General features: G+C 40.9%; 1 protein-coding gene across 1 annotated transcript; it reads left to right on the top strand.

Annotated features, from left to right (window-relative positions):
• Positions 1-10350: 10350 nt before the first annotated feature.
• LOC106607141 (transcription factor Sox-10) lies at positions 10351-20908 on the top strand. Its single transcript, XM_014203766.2, has 4 exons — positions 10351-10512; positions 14864-15718; positions 17310-17575; positions 17697-20908. The coding sequence occupies exons 2-4, from the start codon at positions 15276-15278 to the stop codon at positions 18476-18478; spliced, it is 1491 nt and encodes a 496-aa protein (XP_014059241.1). The 5' UTR covers positions 10351-10512; positions 14864-15275; the 3' UTR covers positions 18479-20908.
• Positions 20909-21521: the final 613 nt, after the last annotated feature.

Below are 21521 nucleotides of genomic sequence, written 5' to 3' on the forward strand. Positions count from 1 at the left end.
GTAAGGACAAAAAAACATGTTGACACCACCCTACTTGTTGAGAAACGCCAATGCCATCCTCCTCTCTTTCATGTTGCCGAAACAATCCATGACTCTGTCATACAGTACACGCTTTCATTTTTTGTTGTCCTATGCTACCTGGCTAAAATGCTTGCTCACTAACCCACCTTTTTTTGGTGCGCCAGGACCATTCACAGTTGAGCTCACTCAGTTTAACTCAACGCTGATTGGCTATTATTGTCAATTTTTTTAATCATGGGAGGTCAAATGCTCTCTGGCTTCTCTTGCATCCAATGTTCCGGGGGAGCGGCAACAAATCATACCCTTTTTGACCAGACAGCATCAGATAGATGGGCTACACATACAGAGACAGAGGGGCGCTGTTTCGTTCGCTCGGATGCCTTCTCTCCGATGAGATACATTCAGCCTCTTGCGAATTAAAGGAACATGATGAAACACAGAGAGATGAAAGATACATTTTTTTTCTTTTTTTCTTAGTACATTTTTTGGGGAAGCCTGGCTTCCCTTGGCAACCATGAATACACAGCATTATGAACATGAGCACATCTTACATCTACTGCCGTGATTGATCGACTATTAACTACACGAACTTCAACGAATTGGGAATAAACGACTGCTTGAACGTCCTATTGCCAGAGCCTTCACCTTAATTATCGTGTTAGAGGCTTCCTTGAAAGAGGTGGTTTCATCCCCAAAATGTCAGAACAGTAGTCGTTCAAGGCAGAGACAGATGCAACCCCTGCTACTTGGGCATGGGCCACGGCAATCAAAGTTTCATTCCCTGCTCGAGGCGTGTTAATTACGCGAGGTCGCGAGGATCACAGCGGGCGGGTAATTACCAAAATGGATGTGAAGCTTGTAGTTTAGGCAGAGGATGAGTCAAACACACAGACTCCTTCTCACACAGTTTACACTGTTATTAAGCGGCCCCTCCAGACCCTATCTGTTCACCTCTGTCTCTCGCCCCTCTTCGTCTCCCTGGAGTCACAGTCACTTCAAAGCTGTAGTCGTGCTTGATGACTTTTGATTGACTTTTGACTTTGACTTTTGAGAATGGGAATCATGGGGCTGAGCAGCCTTACTAACCGCTGCCTCACAGCATGAGAATATGATCAGAGTTGTATTGTCATTAGTTTAACATTCGCCTTAAAATCAAGTGTCAACTTCCTCCACCCAGGACATACAGCAAATCAAACACACCTTTAAAAGAACAATCCAGGACATACAGCAAATCAAACACACCTTCAAAAGCACAATCCACAAATCCACCATCTGCTATTGATTAAATACAGGCCCCAATACCTCCAAAGGTAATTGCTCATTAACAGCAATAACTTCTGTAACAATATGACAGCTCAGAGATGAGCAATTGCAGATTGATAATCACTTGTCTGTACACCAGCTTGTGAAACACATAGTAGTCTTTTACACATGTAAATATGTTGTGTATGGTTTGTGATTTTCAGGCACACGCAACAATTCAGCAAAACTACAAACATTTCCCCTGATACTCTCCTAGTTGGCTGGAAGATATGTGGTAGGAATATTGATCTTGTATAGGGACCAAATGGCCGCGCCTGAGAGGGAAGCCAAGACCATACACAACAGAATATTTTCAGTGATGCAAATGACTCCGACCACGTTCCAGCCAGCACCCAGACAGCGACATGGCGACAAAGGACACTTTTGTTCTCTTCCAAATTCTTGTGCATCATTTTCTGCAAATGACTGAATCACCTCATCCCTCGCCTCTCATTCCACTCAATTAGCATGTTTGCGTCTTACCCCCCTCACTCAGGGATGGATAGAAATGTCCAAATGTTATCACATAATATACACCCACTATGTTATGTGGCACTGAGATGACGCAGAGAGATGGAGGTAGTGGTGACAGGAGGTAAAGAATAGGTGATTGGTTTTGCTCCAGGAGACAGGGGGGAATGGTTAGGAGGGACACAAGGCTCCATTGAACGCTTTCTCACTTACTCCTCATGCGTCTCCCCCAGTTCTCTTCCATCTCGTCCTTTCTCCCACAGCTGCAGCAGTCCTCGTGCTTTTGTATTAGAGGAGGGAAGGGAGAGCATACTGACAGAGAGAGGGAGTGAGACTGAAAAGAAAGAGCGAGGGAGAGATGTGGAACGGGACAGCGGCCGTGGAGTGAACTGAAATTCAAGGAATAAAGAAAGTAACAATTAATATCAAGTCTGTTGTTTGTAAAGATGTGTATAAAGATGGCAGAATTTAGATACAATGTCATTGTTTTAGCACTACCCACTGAGTTTGGAAACTACGGCACGTGACATGGTTCAATGTGCCAATAAATCAGCACAATCGACCTTTTTCGGTTTTTCAAATTGCTGGGATCTTGAAGCTAAAATTGCGATCATGTATACGGTGGTAATTACCAAAAATTGTAGTGGAGAGCAATGAACAATACGTTGAATTGTACGGCGAACTTAGCAAAACAAGGAATTTGTGGTAAGTGCATTGGGGCCACCATCTTTATGCACCTCTGCTGTTGATCAATCTTTGCCCAATTACACCTGTTTCATGGTAAATACTGGGACTTTCAAAGGGTGCCTGATTTTTGGAGGAGGTCAATGTGGTGGAAAACAATGGCTCCATTCATACTGATAAATGCAAAGTCTTTATTGATAACAAATCATCTCAGCATGATTGTACTTGGCTCATTCTGAATCCATTGTCACTTCATGGTCATTATTGCCTACAATTGACCCTTGGTCTGGCAAGACCGACTTTACATCAATATATAGATAATAAATGACTGACTTTACATCAATATATAGATAATAAAAGACTGACTTTACATCCATATATAGATAATAAAAGACTGACTTTACATCAATATATAGATAATAAAAGACTGACTTTACATCCATATATAGATAATAAAAGACTGACTTTACATCCATATATAGATAATAAAAGACTGACTTTACATCCATATATAGATAATAAAAGACTGACTTTACATCCATATATAGATAATAAAAGACTGACTTTACATCCATATATAGAAAAGAAAAGACTGACTTTACATCCATATATAGAAAATAAAAGACTGACTTTACATCCATATATAGATAATAAATGACTGACTTTACATCAATATATAGATAATAAAAGACTGACTTTACATCAATATATAGATAATAAAAGACTGACTTTACATCCATATATAGATAATAAAAGACTGACTTTACATCCATATATAGATAATAAAAGACTGACTTTACATCCATATATAGATAATAAATGACTGACTTTACATCCATATATAGATAATAAAAGACTGACTTTACATCCATATATAGATAATAAAAGACTGACTTTACATCAATATATAGATAATAAAAGACTGACTTTACATCCATATATACATAATAAAAGACTGACTTTACATCCATATATAGATAATAAAAGACTGACTTTACATCAATATATAGATAATAAAAGACTGACTTTACATCAATATATAGATAATAAATGACTGACTTTACATCCATATATAGATAATAAAAGACTGACTTTACATCAATATATAGATAATAAAAGCACACCTGTGCGTTACTGTTTAGTTAGTTGCCTGGAAATCTTAGCCACAGGAAAAACAAGGATAGCAAAACATAGATGCATGCACATTATCATCAAAACTTTACAAGCAATCTGCAAAATATTATAATAAAGTATTTGTTTATGGTTGAAATGCTATTGATGACGTCAGGATTCTCAAAATGGCATGCAATGGCAAATGAAAGGTTATAAAATGCCACCGAAGATCAGGCAGGTAACTAAACTCTCGCTAATTTTACCTCAGACTCTAACTCCACAACCCCTTATCAATTTCCTTTAGATGTCCCCTCACACAATTGAAGTAACTAGATTCTTCCCTTTGGCTAGCTAGTGTAGATATGAACCAGGACATACAATGGGCCATTCATGGTGCTTGCAATACATTGACCCACATCCCATCCCTTCCCACCACTACCACACCCCATCCCCTCTTGCCTCCTCGCCCCATCTCTCTCTAGCATTTTCTCCTGCTAACCCCCGCCCCACCCCCACCCCACCCTGCTCCCCAGCTGCATTGAAAGCCAGTCCAAGTTCTATCCCCCTCAACTATTACCACCCAACCAACCTACTCCTCCCCCCATCACCACCAGCAACATCGGGAAAAAAGAACACAAAAGAATAGGAAATTCAGTGATAGGAACACAAAGACAGGATTCATGGCAAGCCACAGAAACTCAAGAAGGGGACCTATTTAAGTGCCGCGCAGCTGCATCGATTTATTAAAAAGATGGCTGAAAAGAAAGGTCAGAAGGTCTCATGGAATGCTGAATTATTTTTATTAACCCTTTGAAGATTGCCTGACATTTTAATGGGCTTTAATCATTATTTATCACAATCAGTGAGGCATTTCTGTGAAGGATTCCATTCAGTCATTGTGATAGGGTAAATGTAAGGAATCTTAAAGAGTTCAACAGGAGTGCTGAGTGTCTGTGAACTTTGGTTCTATGACGCATAAGTGTTAATGTGAAGTAGTGGACAACAGATACACTGGGAGTCTACGTTCGAAGTGAAGAGGGACTGTGTGATATCCTTGTGCTCACCTGTCAATGACTACATACAAGAATGGTGGTTCCATTTGGGGGGGGGGGGGATCTCCAGCTCTTCAAATGATCACAGCCCACAGGATGATTGCAGCACCTTTAACTGACCTGCTGCAATGGGAAATATTTGTGCACCTGTTTGATTTTGTACAGGTGCAAAATCTGTTACTGCCTAACAGCTTAGAGCAGATTCCATATTTAAGAGTGGGTAAGCTGAATGTCTGGTCTGTGGGCCATATCAGAAATGAAAAGCAAACCCCAAAAAGGGTATGGTAAAGTTTGCAGTCTGTAACTTTTCAAGTGGATTCCAAAATCTCCATAACAAAGCCAGACACCAAACAACCTAGTTAAAAGTGAGAGCTACATTTAAATTAAAGTAAATTACTTAATGTCCTGTAATGGACCTCTGCATTGTTTTGCCTAGTCCATCTTCTCCACTGCAATCCATCTCAGCTGCCATTGCTCAGTGCCAAAATGAGGATTATGAGGAGGAAGGGTTTGGGTGTTTACTGGGCACCTAATTCAAGTGATGGATGGCAGCAGAATTCTCCCCATCCCACCAGAAATATGAGATCATTACACTAAGTCCAGTCATTTTTACCAGTGACCTCTCTCTCCCTCTCCAGCTCTTTCTCTCCCCCTATCAGATTCTCTCCTTTTGTGAGAACGCAGGAATTCCCCCAGGAATTTTCTCTGCCAGCACACAGACAAAAGGTCAACCCTTCCCTCACAGACACAAAATAATAAATACATTTGCTCTAGAAAATTCTGTTCTTTCTCTCTTCTTCTTCTTGTTGTTCTTCTTCTATCCTTTAAGTGTTGCTGAAATAAATGTAATCCAGTCTAGTGTGGCACTGGATGTTGTTGATATCTGTCCCTGTTGTGACCAGGTTAATGGAAGAGCCCCCTCAGGTAGTGTCACAGTCACAGAACCATGAGGCCCACATTAGCAGTCTGCTTTGAGGGTGACCCCCTTACCCCCCTGGTCACGAGGCCTGAGTTCTAACTGTTAACGGTCACAACTGTCTATGGCTGCACAACAAACGGCATCATCAGCGTCACATGTCAGGTCCATGCCACCACAGCGGATTTATGGGAAACTCAGACACTATAGAGACAGTTTCAACATTAACCACATTTCTATGTTGAAGGAAACAATTAGCAACATAAGTCACAGTAAAAAACACTTAGTTCAACGTTTGTAGTTTCAATTTTTTTCTACTTTCAGATAGTGATTTAAAATGATATGATGAAGGTTTGTGACTGGAAAATGTCCCAATAGCGCTACATATTCCATTCTAAATGAACAAAGCTAAACAGATAGAAAATGAATCATCATTATGAATCTACATATAATAAATGAATATTCAATAAGTAAGAGAAGTCTCATTCTACTAAGTGTTCTTATTCCTTTGCCTCTTAATTTTTATTTCAATCAATACCATAATGTTAATGATTTGTTCTATTGATAATTATATAATTTGACCCTATTTTTACTTCTCTACATCTGTAAACGTCAAGACAATACATACAGTTTAGCGCAATATTCAAATATTGGTTCTAAAGACACAAAAACAAAACAGAGAAAATATATTCACCATTTTACATTTTTAAGAGGTTTACCACAAAGTTGGACGCTGTTTTATCATATAGAAAAAGCATATTTATGAATTAACAAGCGAAGTCAGAGGGTGAAGGAGTTAGGCTTCTGTTATAAAATATAGATTTAAAAATTTGTCTGACATTTAGTTCTGTTATTTTGACAAAACAATATCCAGAATATTTTATTTAATAATGATCTGATACTAATTTGGCCTTTCGACATAAATGACATGTCAGTCGTTGTATGCAACCAAAATTGAAAAGACAAATTTGCATGACTTTATAAATATTTTCGTTACATCAATGCTTCCTCTAATCTTCTGATAAATTAGTCCTAATGTAAAATTGAGGAAAATGTATTTCTCGTCTTATTCTGTCACGTTTGCTGCCGTTAACAAAAACAATAGTCTGACCATTTTGTCCTACAACAAACTCAGTAAATGTAGACTACAATTAGAAAGTATAAAATACCATATCGCTGAACAAATTTAAAGCTAGAATCCTTAGTTGATACATCCATTTGTGGATGTAAATGCATTATATATACCCATTGATTCTTGAAGCATATAACTTATAATATATAAGCTTGTTTTACTCCAATGTTTGTAATAATAATAATAATTGATTGGATTCATATAGTGCTTTTCTACCAACTGAAGTACTCAACGTGCTTTACATAGTATGGGAGAAACTCACCTCATCCACCACCAATGTGCGGCACCAACCTGGGTGATGCACAGCGACCATTTTTTGTGGCAAAATGCTCTCCACACATCAGGTGGATCAGGTGGAGTTCAGGTGGAGAGGTTAGGAGTGATGAATGCCAATTAGGAATGAGGTTGATGATTAGGTGGCCATGATGGAATGGGGCCAGGTTGGTAGATGGATTAGACGCGGAGTTTTCATAAGAGTTTATCTAATGGTGAAATTACTTATTGTTAGGCCTAAAAGCAAACCACCTAAAAAATGTTTTTTAAATCGCATTGATAATAGTTAACCTGATGTTATAAGCGAATCGATTATAACGATATAATCAAGTCTAACTGTTGAGTTATTTTGAACTACGACCTTATATTAACCTACACCAATCGCCTAATCTACTAAATGTTTACACAATTGAGAAACCGGCTAAATTAAACTTTAATATTAGGCTAATCAACCAAATTGCATGGAAGCATATTCTTTGTTAAATACCTAATTGAATAAATGTTTCCTTTCGATAAAAGAGTATAATTTGCCTAGAGGAGAACATAAAATGTAATGTCATGACGGTGCTGTTAAAAAAAAAATAATTAAACAACAACGATTCGACACATGCGACCACAGATATGTTCATCTGGCTTTTCTCTCCCTCTTAATTAACTTCAATAAATCACAACACAATCACACACAAATGCCGGGTCCTTACAGGATATTGATTTCGATAAAGAAACACTAACCACGTACATGACGTGTATCTCTCTGAACTTTTTTCATTACAATATCCTTAGCTTATAACAAAAAACGTGTAATATATAATAGACATCCCAAACACTGAGGCTCAGAAATGATATGAATCACACTTATTTCTCAAATATTCGCGCCTTACAAAATGTAGGCTAAATATTGACATGAAAAGATCATTAATAGGCTTGTCTTTCCCCCCCAAACACCACTAATTCCTGATGTTCTCCCAACCTTCTTTACTGCACACTCACAAAAACTCACTTCAATGTTGCGGCCAGGCCACAAATCCTGAAGGACCAGCCAGTCCACCGGAGTTGCATTTTAAGTTTCCCCCTCTCAAGAGCTGGACAGTGCGACAGAGATCCATAAGCAAAGTAGAGGTCTTGGAGCATTTTCCCCTATATGTGAGCGTTTGCTGAGACCCAGACAAAGAGACGCACTAAACGGAGACATGTCTTTTTCTCTTTTTCTTTTTTTATATACAAGGAACTGTTTTTTGTTCCTCATTTTTTCATTTAACGGGATAATGGAAGGGGGTGTTCGTTTGATCACATGATTACAATTCACCTGAGATAAAACAAAGGGCGCAAAGAGAAGAGGAGAGAGGGAATGAAAGGGCGAGAGAGGGAGAGAGAACCAGACAGAGAGATTCACTCATGGTTAGGATTCCCTTATCACAGTCAACATTCATGGATAATGAACAAATAAGTGATTTTTTGGGATGAGGGGGTAGTGTCGGGAGAAGGAAATACAAGGGGTCATTGTTGAAAAGAACAGCGCATGTATTTGTGTGCGTTCGACCCATGATATTCCCCCCATCTCTACTTTCTATATTTTCTCCAAATGCTGTTTGGTTTTAAATGTGTGCTCTGTGTATCTAAGTGACTGAGCACTGATGCAATTATAAAACTCACACATAGGATGAAGTAGCGCAGTGTTCGCCTTGGAATTATATTGAATTCCGACAGTCAGTGGCATGCACTGGATAGTCTACTGTAGGTCTACGTTGATGCTCTATCCAACAAACCAGTGTCAGTGCAATTTAAATTAATCTACTACAAAATATCGAGAGATAAATGCCTATAGGCCAACTGTTCACTTAGCCTAGCTTTGTGCGTAAAACGTGCGTAAAATCTTTATCTAAAATTAGATTAATATTTAAAAATATATATATAACAAATGTAATAAACTTGGACTGTATTGAAAGAGACAAGAACTATGTCTGGTAGTTGCTCAAGGCAGGTGCAGTAATATACCCAAGAATATAGGGGATATCTAAGAATGTGCAGTGCGTGACCCCCCCCACCCTCCCCCAGTTCTACGACCCCTCGTCTCCAAATGACAGAGAGGAACTCTGATATGAGCGTGTAAAAACAAAGCATCAGTGTGTTCTCCTGAGACCCCGCTGCTAATTTAGATGATGTCCCCGTACATCACTTCAAACAGGATAAAAAGAGACACATCAAAGTCAGTTGTTGACGCGTGTATCCAGTGATGCGAGTGACGGGGTGCTGGGCAAGCTCCTGTGGGCCACACTACATCAAGTAGCCTATCATTCAAATCAAATACAAATTCACACCACCAACAGGAAATGCAGAAACAGGCAAATAAATTCAATTTGATAACATCAGAGAATAGGCCTACGCTTCTTCTATTTTATTTTATAAAAAGATATGGCTTAAAATAATAATAATAACAATAAGACGAAAACATTTCTCCATTGGAACGCGTTCAAGGATATTGTGGAGTATAGGTAAATATCAATGTTGTGATTGCGTTCACATTACCCAATGTTTACCTCATGCGTAAAAGCACATAAGGCTAGCCGGTAGACCTATTTATAATGCAGGCCTTATGAATTATTCAGAAACTCTAATATTTTTTTGAATTTGAAATTGAGTGAAGGGTTATGTTTTTAAGGTATCTTTTTGTGGTGGCCCTATAAGCTTTTGAAAATGAAAATCTCCCAGTAAAGGATTGCGCATGCCGCTAATATCCCTCTCTAATACATTTAACATGACAAATTTCATAGTCAACATTGCACTTTTATGATTTGAGCATTATATAGATATTTAGTCTATGCCTACATTTAGAGATGGAATCCCTAATTCTAAATCAATAATATAAAACATCCAGCACATTAAATCATTAACTCAAAATCTGCTACCCAATCTGTAATGGCTATAATGACCTATGAGAATAACATGGATCTGAAAAATCACAACGTTGACAAAATTATATTTTTTACTGAATTATAATTATAGAGGGTCAAAAAGTAGCACACCCCAAATATGGATGATATCACACATTTTCCCAACAGAAAGGGTTTTCCATAGGCTAGATATTGTTTTTGAGAAATCTGAAATACCCAAAGCCAAATGCAGCATCTCATTCCACAGAATCTGATGGCACTGCAGCCTAGAAAAAGATCAGTAGCCTACCTAACCAAATCAATCGAGGCGTCTCCACATTATTCAGGTAGGCATAATATTGGCATAATGTGGATGTTCATTTTGACAGTGAGATCCTGCCCTGCAGGAAACTGAGCAAAATAATCATCGACCAATCACATTGATTGCCGGTGTTGCATGCGTGTAAGTTTGCTGCTCCTTTAAGACTTTTTCCCCCACTTTTTTCTCTTTCCTCACACAACGGAGCTCTTTAAGCCCCGGCGCGCGACACAGAGCAGGCATTCATAGCAGGGCAGCGCGAGCGAGGGGGCTAGGGAGTGAGCGCGAGCGTCACTTTGGAAACTCGGGAACACACGGACTCTCGTGCTAAACGGGCGACCTCATTTTTCATTACTGAAGTAAGGCGCTTAGCATTTGAAATACTTTCCTGTCTCTGCTGTTCTCTCTCTCTCTCTTTCTTTCATTTGTCAAATAATCAAGCCATAAAGTTCATCTAAATTGTGCAGTTAGAAATTATGTATTACACCTGCATCTTTTCTAAATCATTGTTTTATTTAAATTATTAGACTATTGTTATTAGGCTATTATCATTATAAGTATTGTCATATTATTATTGTTACATTTAAACTGTCTCTTAGGATAATCCTGCTGTGTAAAGTGGGCATCGCCTGCTCTGTTATAGCAGGAGGTGATTATCGTGACTGGCAGGAGAAATACATGTTTAATACGCATCCCAGCAAGATATTATATATATTTGTTGCAAGTGTATGCTACAGACTATATAGCTTAATACAAATAGGCCCACTGACATACAATTTCAATTATGAACCAGCTTCAAAGTGATGTATTCCGTTTAGGTTTGCCTTGTCGTAGACGGTCCTTTCGAAGTTATACAATTATTTCTAGACCAGTGAAAAATATAGTTTTAGATATAACGTCAGGGATTGATCGAGTTCAAGTTGAACTCAACGAAACTTTTCCCATTAACAGCAAACTTTGACTCCGTAATTACATCTACTGACTATCCCAACATTCATGACGCATGGAACTATTTTCAACGAGATGAGGCATTTGACGGTATTAGGCTTATTTATTCGTGAGTATTTACAGGTTGACTAATATACTCATTCATTGAGAGAAAGTTAGTCAACAAGATCATCCATTTCATAATGCGTTAAAAGCTGGACGTGTTCTCGTCATCTCTGATCAGTGGTTAGTGCCAACAACCTGTTCAATGCATACAATATTCTAGACCTGCATCAGAACTCAAACTCAAAGGCCAAATTCACAAATAGGTCATAGAATTGTCACGTTTATTCAATTGTTTTGGAATTTTAAAAAAAACTCAGTTTCAGATAGGCTATGCCACATTTCTGGATATGTTAAAGTTTTTAAAATTGTATTACAATAAAAGAACACGTTACAACTAACTAAGGGAAAGAGACTACAGCATCAATCATGGGAAAATATTTTCGTAAATCAAGGGCAATTTATTGTTAGGTCAAGCGATAAGAAGGGCTTTGGAGTCCACTTCTTTCATGTAAATTAATGACGGTTGCTATAGAAAAAGCCTAATTGATGGAAAGTTAGACATCATAAACACAATTTAAGAGGAATGTAGAGAACAATCAATATACTGTTTGCTACGCAATATATATATATAGAGAGAGAGTAGAGCCTATACTGACAATAAATTAGATACCAGTTTTCAATGTGGACGAGCATAAATTGGCATTTAACTCCCGCTTTAATAATTACAGGACAGACAAACCGTGTCTCTTTCATAGTTCTGAACTAATCTGAAGGACAACCTGGTGAAAATACTTTCTTTGTAAAGAAATTTGCTAATTGAAAAAAAAAACTGTCGAGATTGAATCACATATGAACTCTGTTCTGGCTGCAACTCGAATGACCAAAGTTGTCATCAATTATTGTCACCCCTTATATGTCCATTACAAGCCCGTTATTAGCCTATACATACACTACATGACCAAAAGTATGTGGACACCTGCTCTTCGAACATCTCATTTCAAAATCATGGGCATTAATATGGAGTTCGCCCCCCTTTGCTGCTATAAAAGCCTCCACTCTTCTGGGAAGGCTTTCCACTAGATGTTAGAACATTGCTGCAGGGACTTGCTTCCATTCAGCCTGGCTTGCAGTCGTAGTTCCAATTCCTCCCAAAGGTGTTTGATGGGGTTGAGGTCAGGGTTCTGTGTAGGCCAGTCAAGTTCTTCCACACTGATCTCAGCAAACCATTTCTGTATGGAGCTCACTTTTTGCACAGGGGCATTGTCATGCTGAAACAGGAAAGGGACTTCCCCAAACTGTTGCCACAATGTTGGAAGCATAGAATCGTCTAGAATGTCATTGTATTCTGTAGCGTTAAGATTTCCCTTCACTGTAAGTAAGGGGCCTAGCCCGAACCATGAAAAACAGCCCCAGACCATTATTCCTTCTCCACCAAACTTTACAGTTGTCACTATGCATTCGGGCATCTTCCAAACCCAGGCCATCAGACTGACAGATGGTGAAGCGTGATTCATCACTCCAGAGAACACGTTTCCACTGCTCCAGAGTCCAATGGCGGCGATCTTTACACCACTCAAGCCTATGCTTGGCATTGTGCATGGTGATCTTAGGCTTGTGTGTGGCTGCTCGGACATGGAAACCCATTTCATGAAGCTCCCAACAAACAGTCCTTAAGCTGACATTGCTTCATGAGGCAGTTTAGAACTCCGTAGTGAGTGTTGCAACTAAGGACAAACTATTTTTACGTGCTTTGTGCTTCAGTACTTCGGTGGTCCTGTTCTGTGAGCTTGTGTGGCCTACGACTTCCCGAATGAGCCGTTGTTGCTCTTATATGTTTCAATTTTACAATAACAGCACTTACAGTTGAACGAGCTGGCAGAGCAGACATTTGAGGAACTGACTTGTGGGAAAGGTGGCATCCTATGACGGTGCCACGTTGAAAGTCACTGTGAACTTCAGTAAGGCCATTCTACTGCCAAAGTTTACTATGGAGATTGCATGGCAGTGTGCTCGATTGTATACACCTGTCAGCAACAGGTGTGGCTAAAATAGCGAATCCACTAAATTGATGGGGTGTCCTCATATTTTTGTATATATAGTGTATCAAGTTTCAAGATGTTATTCTAAGTAGCCGGAGTGAGTGTCCTGTCATATAAAAAGTAGGCCCATAGCCTCATATGCGGACGCGCAATTGGAGATCGTTTGTTGCGAGCGCAGTTGTTAATAAGCTTCAACATAACAGACATATGGTCCAGCTATTCGAGAAAATTCTAGGAGGCGCGCTATTGCTGGATGAGAGCCACGAAAGGCAACGTCTAACCTGCATTTTGGTATTAATCAAAACCGTATTGACTAAAACGTATCAGTCAAATCTCTTTGCAAGATCACGTCGTTGCAATACGATCCATTAGCCCTAATACGGTTGTAATTAAACACTGTTGGGCCGTGGCAAAGGAAGCATCATCACCCCACCCCACGCTCTTCTCCCTACTGACCAATGTAACACTATCATGGGGGCCACAGCTATGTGCGTGGACAGGATAACAAATCGGCGTACAGAAAGGAGAGGGGGGGGGGGGATTAATTGTGACCACCAGGTGCACAACAGGACGTGGTTGAGGTACAAGATGAGATGGCTCAGTCCCGCCAATGCTCTGATAATTCACCACCATTGCAGTGCGCATGTCAGTAGCATTCAAATGTTACAAAGGATCAACTGGGCACTAGAGAGACAAGCATTATGAATTTAACTTCTACAATATGACTGAGTCAACGATTAAATCAATTCCAAAACAAAAAGCCGTTAGTTTGTTATTACAGTTCACAAGTTCGCTTAATCAAAACGATAAGATCGTGTTGGCCTACACAGGCGGGCGTTGATTCTATGGACAAAACTACACATTTGACCCCAATAGGCGGCATACAGACCCATAGCCTATACTTTTCCAAACAGACAGTGACCAATTCACACACGCGCATACACACGTACCCACGCGTTTTATATTTCCAGCGCCAGCCCATGTTTATCTAAGAGCTCCGAGGTATAAATCGAAGCCCTGTGCTGGTGCGGGCTCGTATTATTCCAACACTTTCTCTCTGGGGAGCTTGCAATAAGTGCCAAACCTTAAACAGTAGCTTGTTAGCAGGAGTCGAGGCCTGGGCTAGAATAACAGACCGTCTGCACTAATTGTATGGGCTTCAGATTCGCTTCTATATGATTGCAATTTTGCATTTTTCCTAATAATTTCTATTACGTCCTTTATATGCTAATTCAATGAAGGTATTCTGAACAAACAAGCTACAGCCTAGCCCTATAGCCCTATTAGCTACCTGCCTGTTCATAGCCCAGCCTACACAGGCTTAGCAGCCTACAGGCCATAATTAAGCAATATCTTATGACGGGCTGTGGTATATGGTGAATATACCACAGCTAAGGGTTGTTCTTGCGCATAACGCAACGAGGAGTGCCTGGATACAGCCCCGAGGTGCCTTGTTGCTATTATAAACTGGTTACCAATGTAATTAGAGCAGTACAAATACATGTTTTGTCATACCTGTGGTGGTCATACCTGTGGTGCTATATGGTCTGATATACCAAGGCTGTCAGCCACTCAGCATTCAGGGCTCGAAACACCCAGTTTAATAATATGTTCTATATTTCACTCACTCACTAGGGTATTGTTTTCTAATACATACTCTACTTTATGTCATTTGCAGTATTTAGCTAAAGGACTACAATTTCAAAGACTGCAAGGGAGAAACCACTGTCCTACTGGAGCAAGAGGTGGGAATCAACAGGTAAACTGGGATCCACAATACGCGCTCAGCGGACGATACCAGCAACACGGATGGAAAGAACTTTGATGAGGAATCCTAACAGAATTTTAGAACGTAGACTGAGAGTTGAGACTGACTGGGAGTTTATATAAAGGAGACCTCGAGTGACAGAAGCAATCCTTTAGTTTTAAACAACAGGTATAGTTTATATTCCTGAAAAAGGGTGAACTTCTTCATTAGGTCAGGGATAGGCCTAGGCTTAGTAGTTGAACACCCATAGGCCAAGAAACTATACCCTGTACACTTTCTGTTACTCACCTGAGGGAAGAAGCTTTCTTGGAAGAGGGGAAATATGTCGGGAGAGGAGCAGAGTTTATCTGAGTTAGAAATGAGTCCGGGGGTCTCGGACGACGGTCACTCCTTGTCACCGGGTCACTCATCCAGTGCCGCAGGCGGAGGAGACTCACCCCTGTCCGGCCCGCAGCCCCAGCTGACAGGGCTCGGCGACGATGCCCTATCCGATGTAGCTGGCGGGATTTCCATCAAGTCCGATGAAGACGACGATCGCTTTCCCATTGGTATCCGCGAGGCAGTGAGCCAGGTGCTGAACGGCTACGACTGGACGCTCGTGCCTATGCCTGTGCGCGTCAACTCCGGCAGCAAAAGCAAGCCGCACGTGAAAAGGCCTATGAACGCCTTCATGGTGTGGGCACAGGCCGCACGGAGAAAACTGGCAGACCAGTATCCCCACCTCCACAACGCTGAGCTCAGCAAAACCCTCGGGAAACTATGGAGGTAAGGGAAAGCGTTTATTACAGCGTCGGTCCGCTTTGATAAACAACAATAAACATCCAGGGTTACACAAGTTCAAATGCGTTCTTAGTCACAACATTCTGGGTCAAAAGTTCAAAGCACACTTCATGCTACAGTAGCCTTGAATTATGGACCCGTAAAACATAAAAACAACTTAAAAGTCATAGATCTTAGATTTTTCAAGGCAGGTTCCCTTCTTTACAGCAATGAGTTTCTCAATCAAATTAGCTGAGATATGTTAAAATAATATTCTACCAGCTCAGAATAAAGCTTGTTAGAGAGTTGCCCCACCAAGAATGTTGATTAAAGCCCTACAACCTAAAACAAATGAAATAATTATGTTGATTATGTAGCCTACAGAAAACCAAAAACATGTAGTTATGCGTTTTTTGTAATCACATTATAGTGACTGGATATGCCCAATTTCATAACCCACTTAATTCATGGTGGTTTTGGAGGGAGATGGCCGCAGTGGGAATTACTGAGGTTTTTGTAATCCCCTCATCTATATGTTTTAAAGCACAGACCATTATGGCAAATATACACTTTTACAGCCCTCTCATTTGTAATTGAGAGTGCCATATTAAAGAACCTACTATGTAAAAAGATATCCAAGATTTTACTGGTCAACAGGTTGAATGACTAGTTCGGTCAGCCTTTAAAACACAGATATGGAGGACTGTTGTTAGGTCAGACGAGTGCGTGCTGATTGGAAGGCCCAGAGAGGCTAATTCATTAACCTTATAAGGATCCAACATTAATTAGATAAAGACTTGCCCTTGAGCCCATGCATGATTGTATAATTGGCCAAGAAACATGCTGAACTGGGAGTCTCAAAGGTCAGTGTTTTCTCATGCCAGTCCCCCTGACTCCACCATCAGTAATATGGATTTATGTTACGTGCACAGGATGCGTCTTTAGCCTGCATCTTAATTTCATTACAGTCCAGCTGAAAATCCCCTAGTGTGGGCAAGTTTTCTGATGCAGCTGTGCTGACGGTGGATCCGATTTAGAACGAGATGAAAATCCAGTGAATGGTTCAGAGGCAAAACTGACAGCTAGAAATAATCTCCACAGTAGAAATATTGTCAATTGTTCTTTTCTAAAAATGCTTTAATGCTCAACAAGGGGAATAGCAGCATTTCCTATGAGTGTGTTGCCATTACACCAGTTAGACGTTTAAAAAAAAGTAAAATACGAGAATACTTAATAGATTGAATATAAAGGTGATATGTCCCAGTTGACACAGACCACCTGGTAAATAAAATGTAATTATTATTCTATTGGAGTTGGACAAGGTTATTGACCTCTGGGATGTGGAGGTGTCAAAGGAATCAGCACTGTGTCACTGTTTTCTTAACACACATATTATGGTCATCATGTCAACAAAATACATGCTGTAAAATGTTCTCAGACTACTGTAATTTCCTCATTCAAACAGAATGGCTGACTGCATTAGAGTTTGACACATGCATCAAATCAGCAGCGCAAAACATCTCTACTTTCAGTTCCTCCTGGCTGAAATTAAAATGTTCTATCAATGTTATTTCAAAAACGATTTTCTCCCTCATAGGCTCTTGAATGAGAGCGATAAGAAGCCTTTCATCGAGGAGGCGGAGAGGCTGAGGAAGCAGCACAAGAAGGACTACCCGGAGTACAAGTACCAACCACGCCGCCGCAAGAACGGCAAACCCGGCTCGGGCTCTGAAGCGGACGGCCACTCGGAGGGTGAGGTCAGCCATAGCCAAACGCATTACAAGAGCCTCCACCTGGACGTGGCGGCCCACGTCGGGGGGGCGGGGTCTCCTCTGGCTGATGGACACCATCCACATACTGCAGGTATGCCACAGGGTCTGACCAGCCCTATCGATGCAGTTTGTCACACATCCCCATTCTAAATAATATACCACAAGCCAGGCTGACAATAACTCTGACATCTCTGCTTTGTGTCTCCCCACAGGCCAGAGCCACAGCCCTCCTACACCACCCACCACCCCCAAGACGGAGCTCCAGTCTGGGAAGCTGGGCGATGGGAAGCGGGAGGGCGGTGGAGTAGGGGGCTCCCGTGGGGGAATGGGGGTAGGAGTGGAGGGTGGCTCTGGATCAGGGTCAGGCAAACCACACATTGATTTTGGCAACGTGGACATCGGTGAGATCAGCCACGAGGTGATGGCCAACATGGAGCCCTTTGATGTGAACGAGTTTGACCAGTACCTGCCCCCCAATGGGCACCCAGGGATTGGACAGAGTGCTGGGTCAGCGGCAGCAGCAGGGTCCTCTGTTTCTCCCTATGCCTACGGTATCTCCTCTGCCCTGGCCGCGGCCAGTGGACACTCTGCGGTGTGGCTATCCAAGCAGCACCAGCAGCATCATGCCTCACCTCTGGGCTCCGACCCCTCCAAGGCCCAGATTAAGAGTGAGGCCGACTCGGGGGGACACTTTGCCGAAGCATCCTCAGGGGGTTCCCATGTCACCTACACTCCCCTCAGCCTGCCCCACTACAGCTCTGCTTTCCCCTCGCTGGCCTCCAGGGCCCAGTTTGCAGAGTATGCTGACCACCAGGCCTCGGGGTCCTACTACGCCCACTCCAGCCAGGCCTCAGGGCTGTACTCTGCCTTCTCCTACATGGGGCCCTCGCAGAGGCCCCTGTACACAGCCATCACTGACCCGTCCAGCGTGCCACAGTCACACAGCCCCACACACTGGGAGCAGCCTGTCTACACCACCCTGTCGCGGCCCTGACAAAGACCGGGAGCAGAGAGCTCTGGTGCAGATTTGGCCTCAACGGCAGACCCACAGAGCGGAGGAGACCTGGTTTGGAGGCAGTGGGGAGATGGAATCCCCTTCTGGTCTGGCCCAGATGCAGGAAGGCCAGTAGGGTCCAAGGAGGAATGGAGATCAGATGATTTTATGGGGTAACGTGTGGTGTATAACTTCAATGTTGAGTACTCAGAGGGTTGGATCCTAGTTTTTAGGGTCAGAAAGCGAGAATAAATCAAATCCGTATTTAAATCTAGAGGCTTATCTTTGAAATGGTTTTATGATGTAAAGATGTCAACAGTACAGAGTGCCAAACTGTTTGGCTAGCCCGTCCATCCACATCTCAGGCATCTTGAAAACAGATTAATTACATAATGTAACACAATATCCGATATATAATCAATGACATATTCTCTGATTGGCCCAGAGGCATATTTCTTACGATTTCTTGTATGTACAGAACCGCGTGCATGCGTGCATACGTAAAATGTATGCTCACATGACTGTAAGTCGCTTTGGATACATTTGTCTGCTAAATGACATACAGAATGCGCTTATAAGTTGCCTATGTTGTAATTGGAATATACTGTATATCTATAACAAAGGGCATACAGTCCAGAAAATCTGTTTCTACAAATGTTTTATAAATCAAAATGACCAAAGTTTTGAAACCAAAACTTTAAAGACAGAGAAAAATATTATTTAAGTTGTTTCTCTCCGTATGACACTGTATTACAGTACTACATTGAAGTTAAATTAAGTACAACACATTTTTTCTGACCTGATTACAGCTCTTTGGTGACATACCCTCAACACTATATTGATTTATCAACCTCAATATTTTTTTTCCATGGCACTGACTATTATGTTGATACAGCATTGTCTCTTTAACACAGAACATTTCAAAACTGTATCGCGAATAAGAAGACAATACTACATAATGATTTTATATAATAATCTTTTATTAACCAAAATTGAGGTCATTAAGTATGTATCTTCAGTAGACATAATACATTATTTTCATTGTTATAATCTTTACTATTAATGTCATTATATTGTCAATGTTTTGCCATTACTACACTGAAAAGTCTGCACCACTGCCCTCACATGTTCCTTAATTGTTTGACATTAAAAATGTGTCTATACACTCAGTGTACAAAACATTAGGAACACCTGCTCGTTCCATGACATAGACTGACCAGGTGAATCCAGGTGAAGTTATGATTCCTTATTGATGTCACCTGTTAAATACACATAAATCAGTATAGATAAATTAAGGAGACAGGTTTAAGAAGGATTTTTAAGCCTTGAGACAATTGAGACATGGATTGTGTATGTGTACCATTCAGAGGGTGAATGGGCAAGACAAAATATTTAAGTGCCTTTAAACGGGGTATGGTAGTAGGTGCCTGGTTTGAATGTGTCAAGAACTGCAACGCTGCTGGGTTTTTCATGCTCAACAGTTTCAGTTTCCCGTGTGTATCATGAATGGTCCACCATCCGAAGGACATCCAGCCAATTTGACACAACTGCGGGAAGCATTGGAGTCAACATGGGCCAGCATCCCTGTGGAATGCGTTCGACACCTTGTAGTCCATGCCCGAAGAACTGAGGTTGTTCTGTGGGCAAAAGGGGCTGCAACTTAATATTAGGAAGGTGTTCCTAATGTTTTGTACACAGTGTACAGTATTCAGTGTAAAATGTTAGATTTGCTACCTGTTTATGGCTTTTCTGAAATGCCATCATAGAAACACAGTTGCCTGAGATTGAGTGAGTAATAGCATGCATGAATGAGTTGTCGAGTCTACAGGGGGTAAGATCTCAAACTGGCCTTTCTGTAATGAAATACCAACCCCTTTTTGTAACAGAATAGCAACAATCCAAGGGGTTATTTTCTAAAGACAGGTACCAAGAGACAACTCCAAAATAACAGTACGTGTTATTAAAGTTGGATGCCCCTTCATCTTGTAATGTGAAATAATACCTTATATGTTTATTTTATTCTAATATATGTGATTTCAATATTATTATTTTAAATAATGGTTGTGCTTCCTTTTGGCCCAGAACTACTTTTGGGCCGTTTTTGTACATTATGCCTTGAGTGTAAGAAGCACATGACATTTCATTTTAAATCCTACGTCTTGCTTTAGGAATTGCTTGTTCTTATGAATATTACAATTATTATTTATATTTGCTGGTATTATGTTTTTATGTGCTGTTAACAGGTTTTCTTCACCGTGTTGAAAACTCTTGACTGTTATTGTTGTTTTGGTGCTTTGTGTTTTCTCAGTAAGTGTTGCCAGCAGAACAAAACAACTTGTAAATACTAGCGGAAACAAGACCTTAGCGACGTGATGACTAATGAATTTCTCTCACACTAAATAAAACTGTATTCTTTCTGCTTTTGTAAAAGTCTGTCTCCACTAATGTTTTTATACCGTCTGGCTGGAGAAAGGTAAGATTGGACAACAAACAGTAAATTCCAATTTACCATAAATGCTACTTGACAACGTGAATTATTTTCCTCACATTACATAATTAGGCTAGGGTCAGGGCTTGGGCTAGGCGATGCAACAACAGCAGTTATGCACAGCTTGCAGTGACTCATTCATTGTTTCATACACTTAACAAAAGACATTTCAGCGAATGGATCATGGCTAATTCAGTTAGGCTGAGTATGATTACAGAACATTGAAAACCATGGCAGCCCTCATCCATGAGCTCTAGGCACAAAACCCTTTTTCTGGATATTGCTGTTCTTTGCACAGGCTACACAGGACCATACAGACAACACTGAACCCCACTATGGTCCACTGCTCTGACTGGTCCCACTACATGCACTCCAGCAGTTTAAATCATGTGTGTATATGCCTATGTCCATGCTTGTGTGTGTTTGTGTGTTGCAGGTTAAGCCTGACTCTAATTCCCTCTATTTAATCGGCTGTGTGATACTTTGGTAAGACAAAGAGAGCCATTGAGAGGGAGCAGAGGGTGGAGGGAAACGGGGCAATGAGGGAGCCATACC

The sequence above is a fragment of the Salmo salar genome, chromosome ssa06, assembly GCF_905237065.1.
Source record: "Salmo salar chromosome ssa06, Ssal_v3.1, whole genome shotgun sequence".
Taxonomy (NCBI): domain Eukaryota; kingdom Metazoa; phylum Chordata; class Actinopteri; order Salmoniformes; family Salmonidae; genus Salmo; species Salmo salar.

Coding starts and splice junctions, on each gene's coding strand:
- LOC106607141 (XM_014203766.2), top strand. CDS start 15,276: ATGTCGGGAGAGGAGCAGAGTTTATCTGAGTTAGAAATGAGTCCGGGG. Junction 15,719..17,309: donor ACCCTCGGGAAACTATGGAG/GTAAGGGAAAGC, acceptor TCTCCCTCATAG/GCTCTTGAATGAGAGCGATA. Junction 17,576..17,696: donor ACACCATCCACATACTGCAG/GTATGCCACAGG, acceptor GTCTCCCCACAG/GCCAGAGCCACAGCCCTCCT.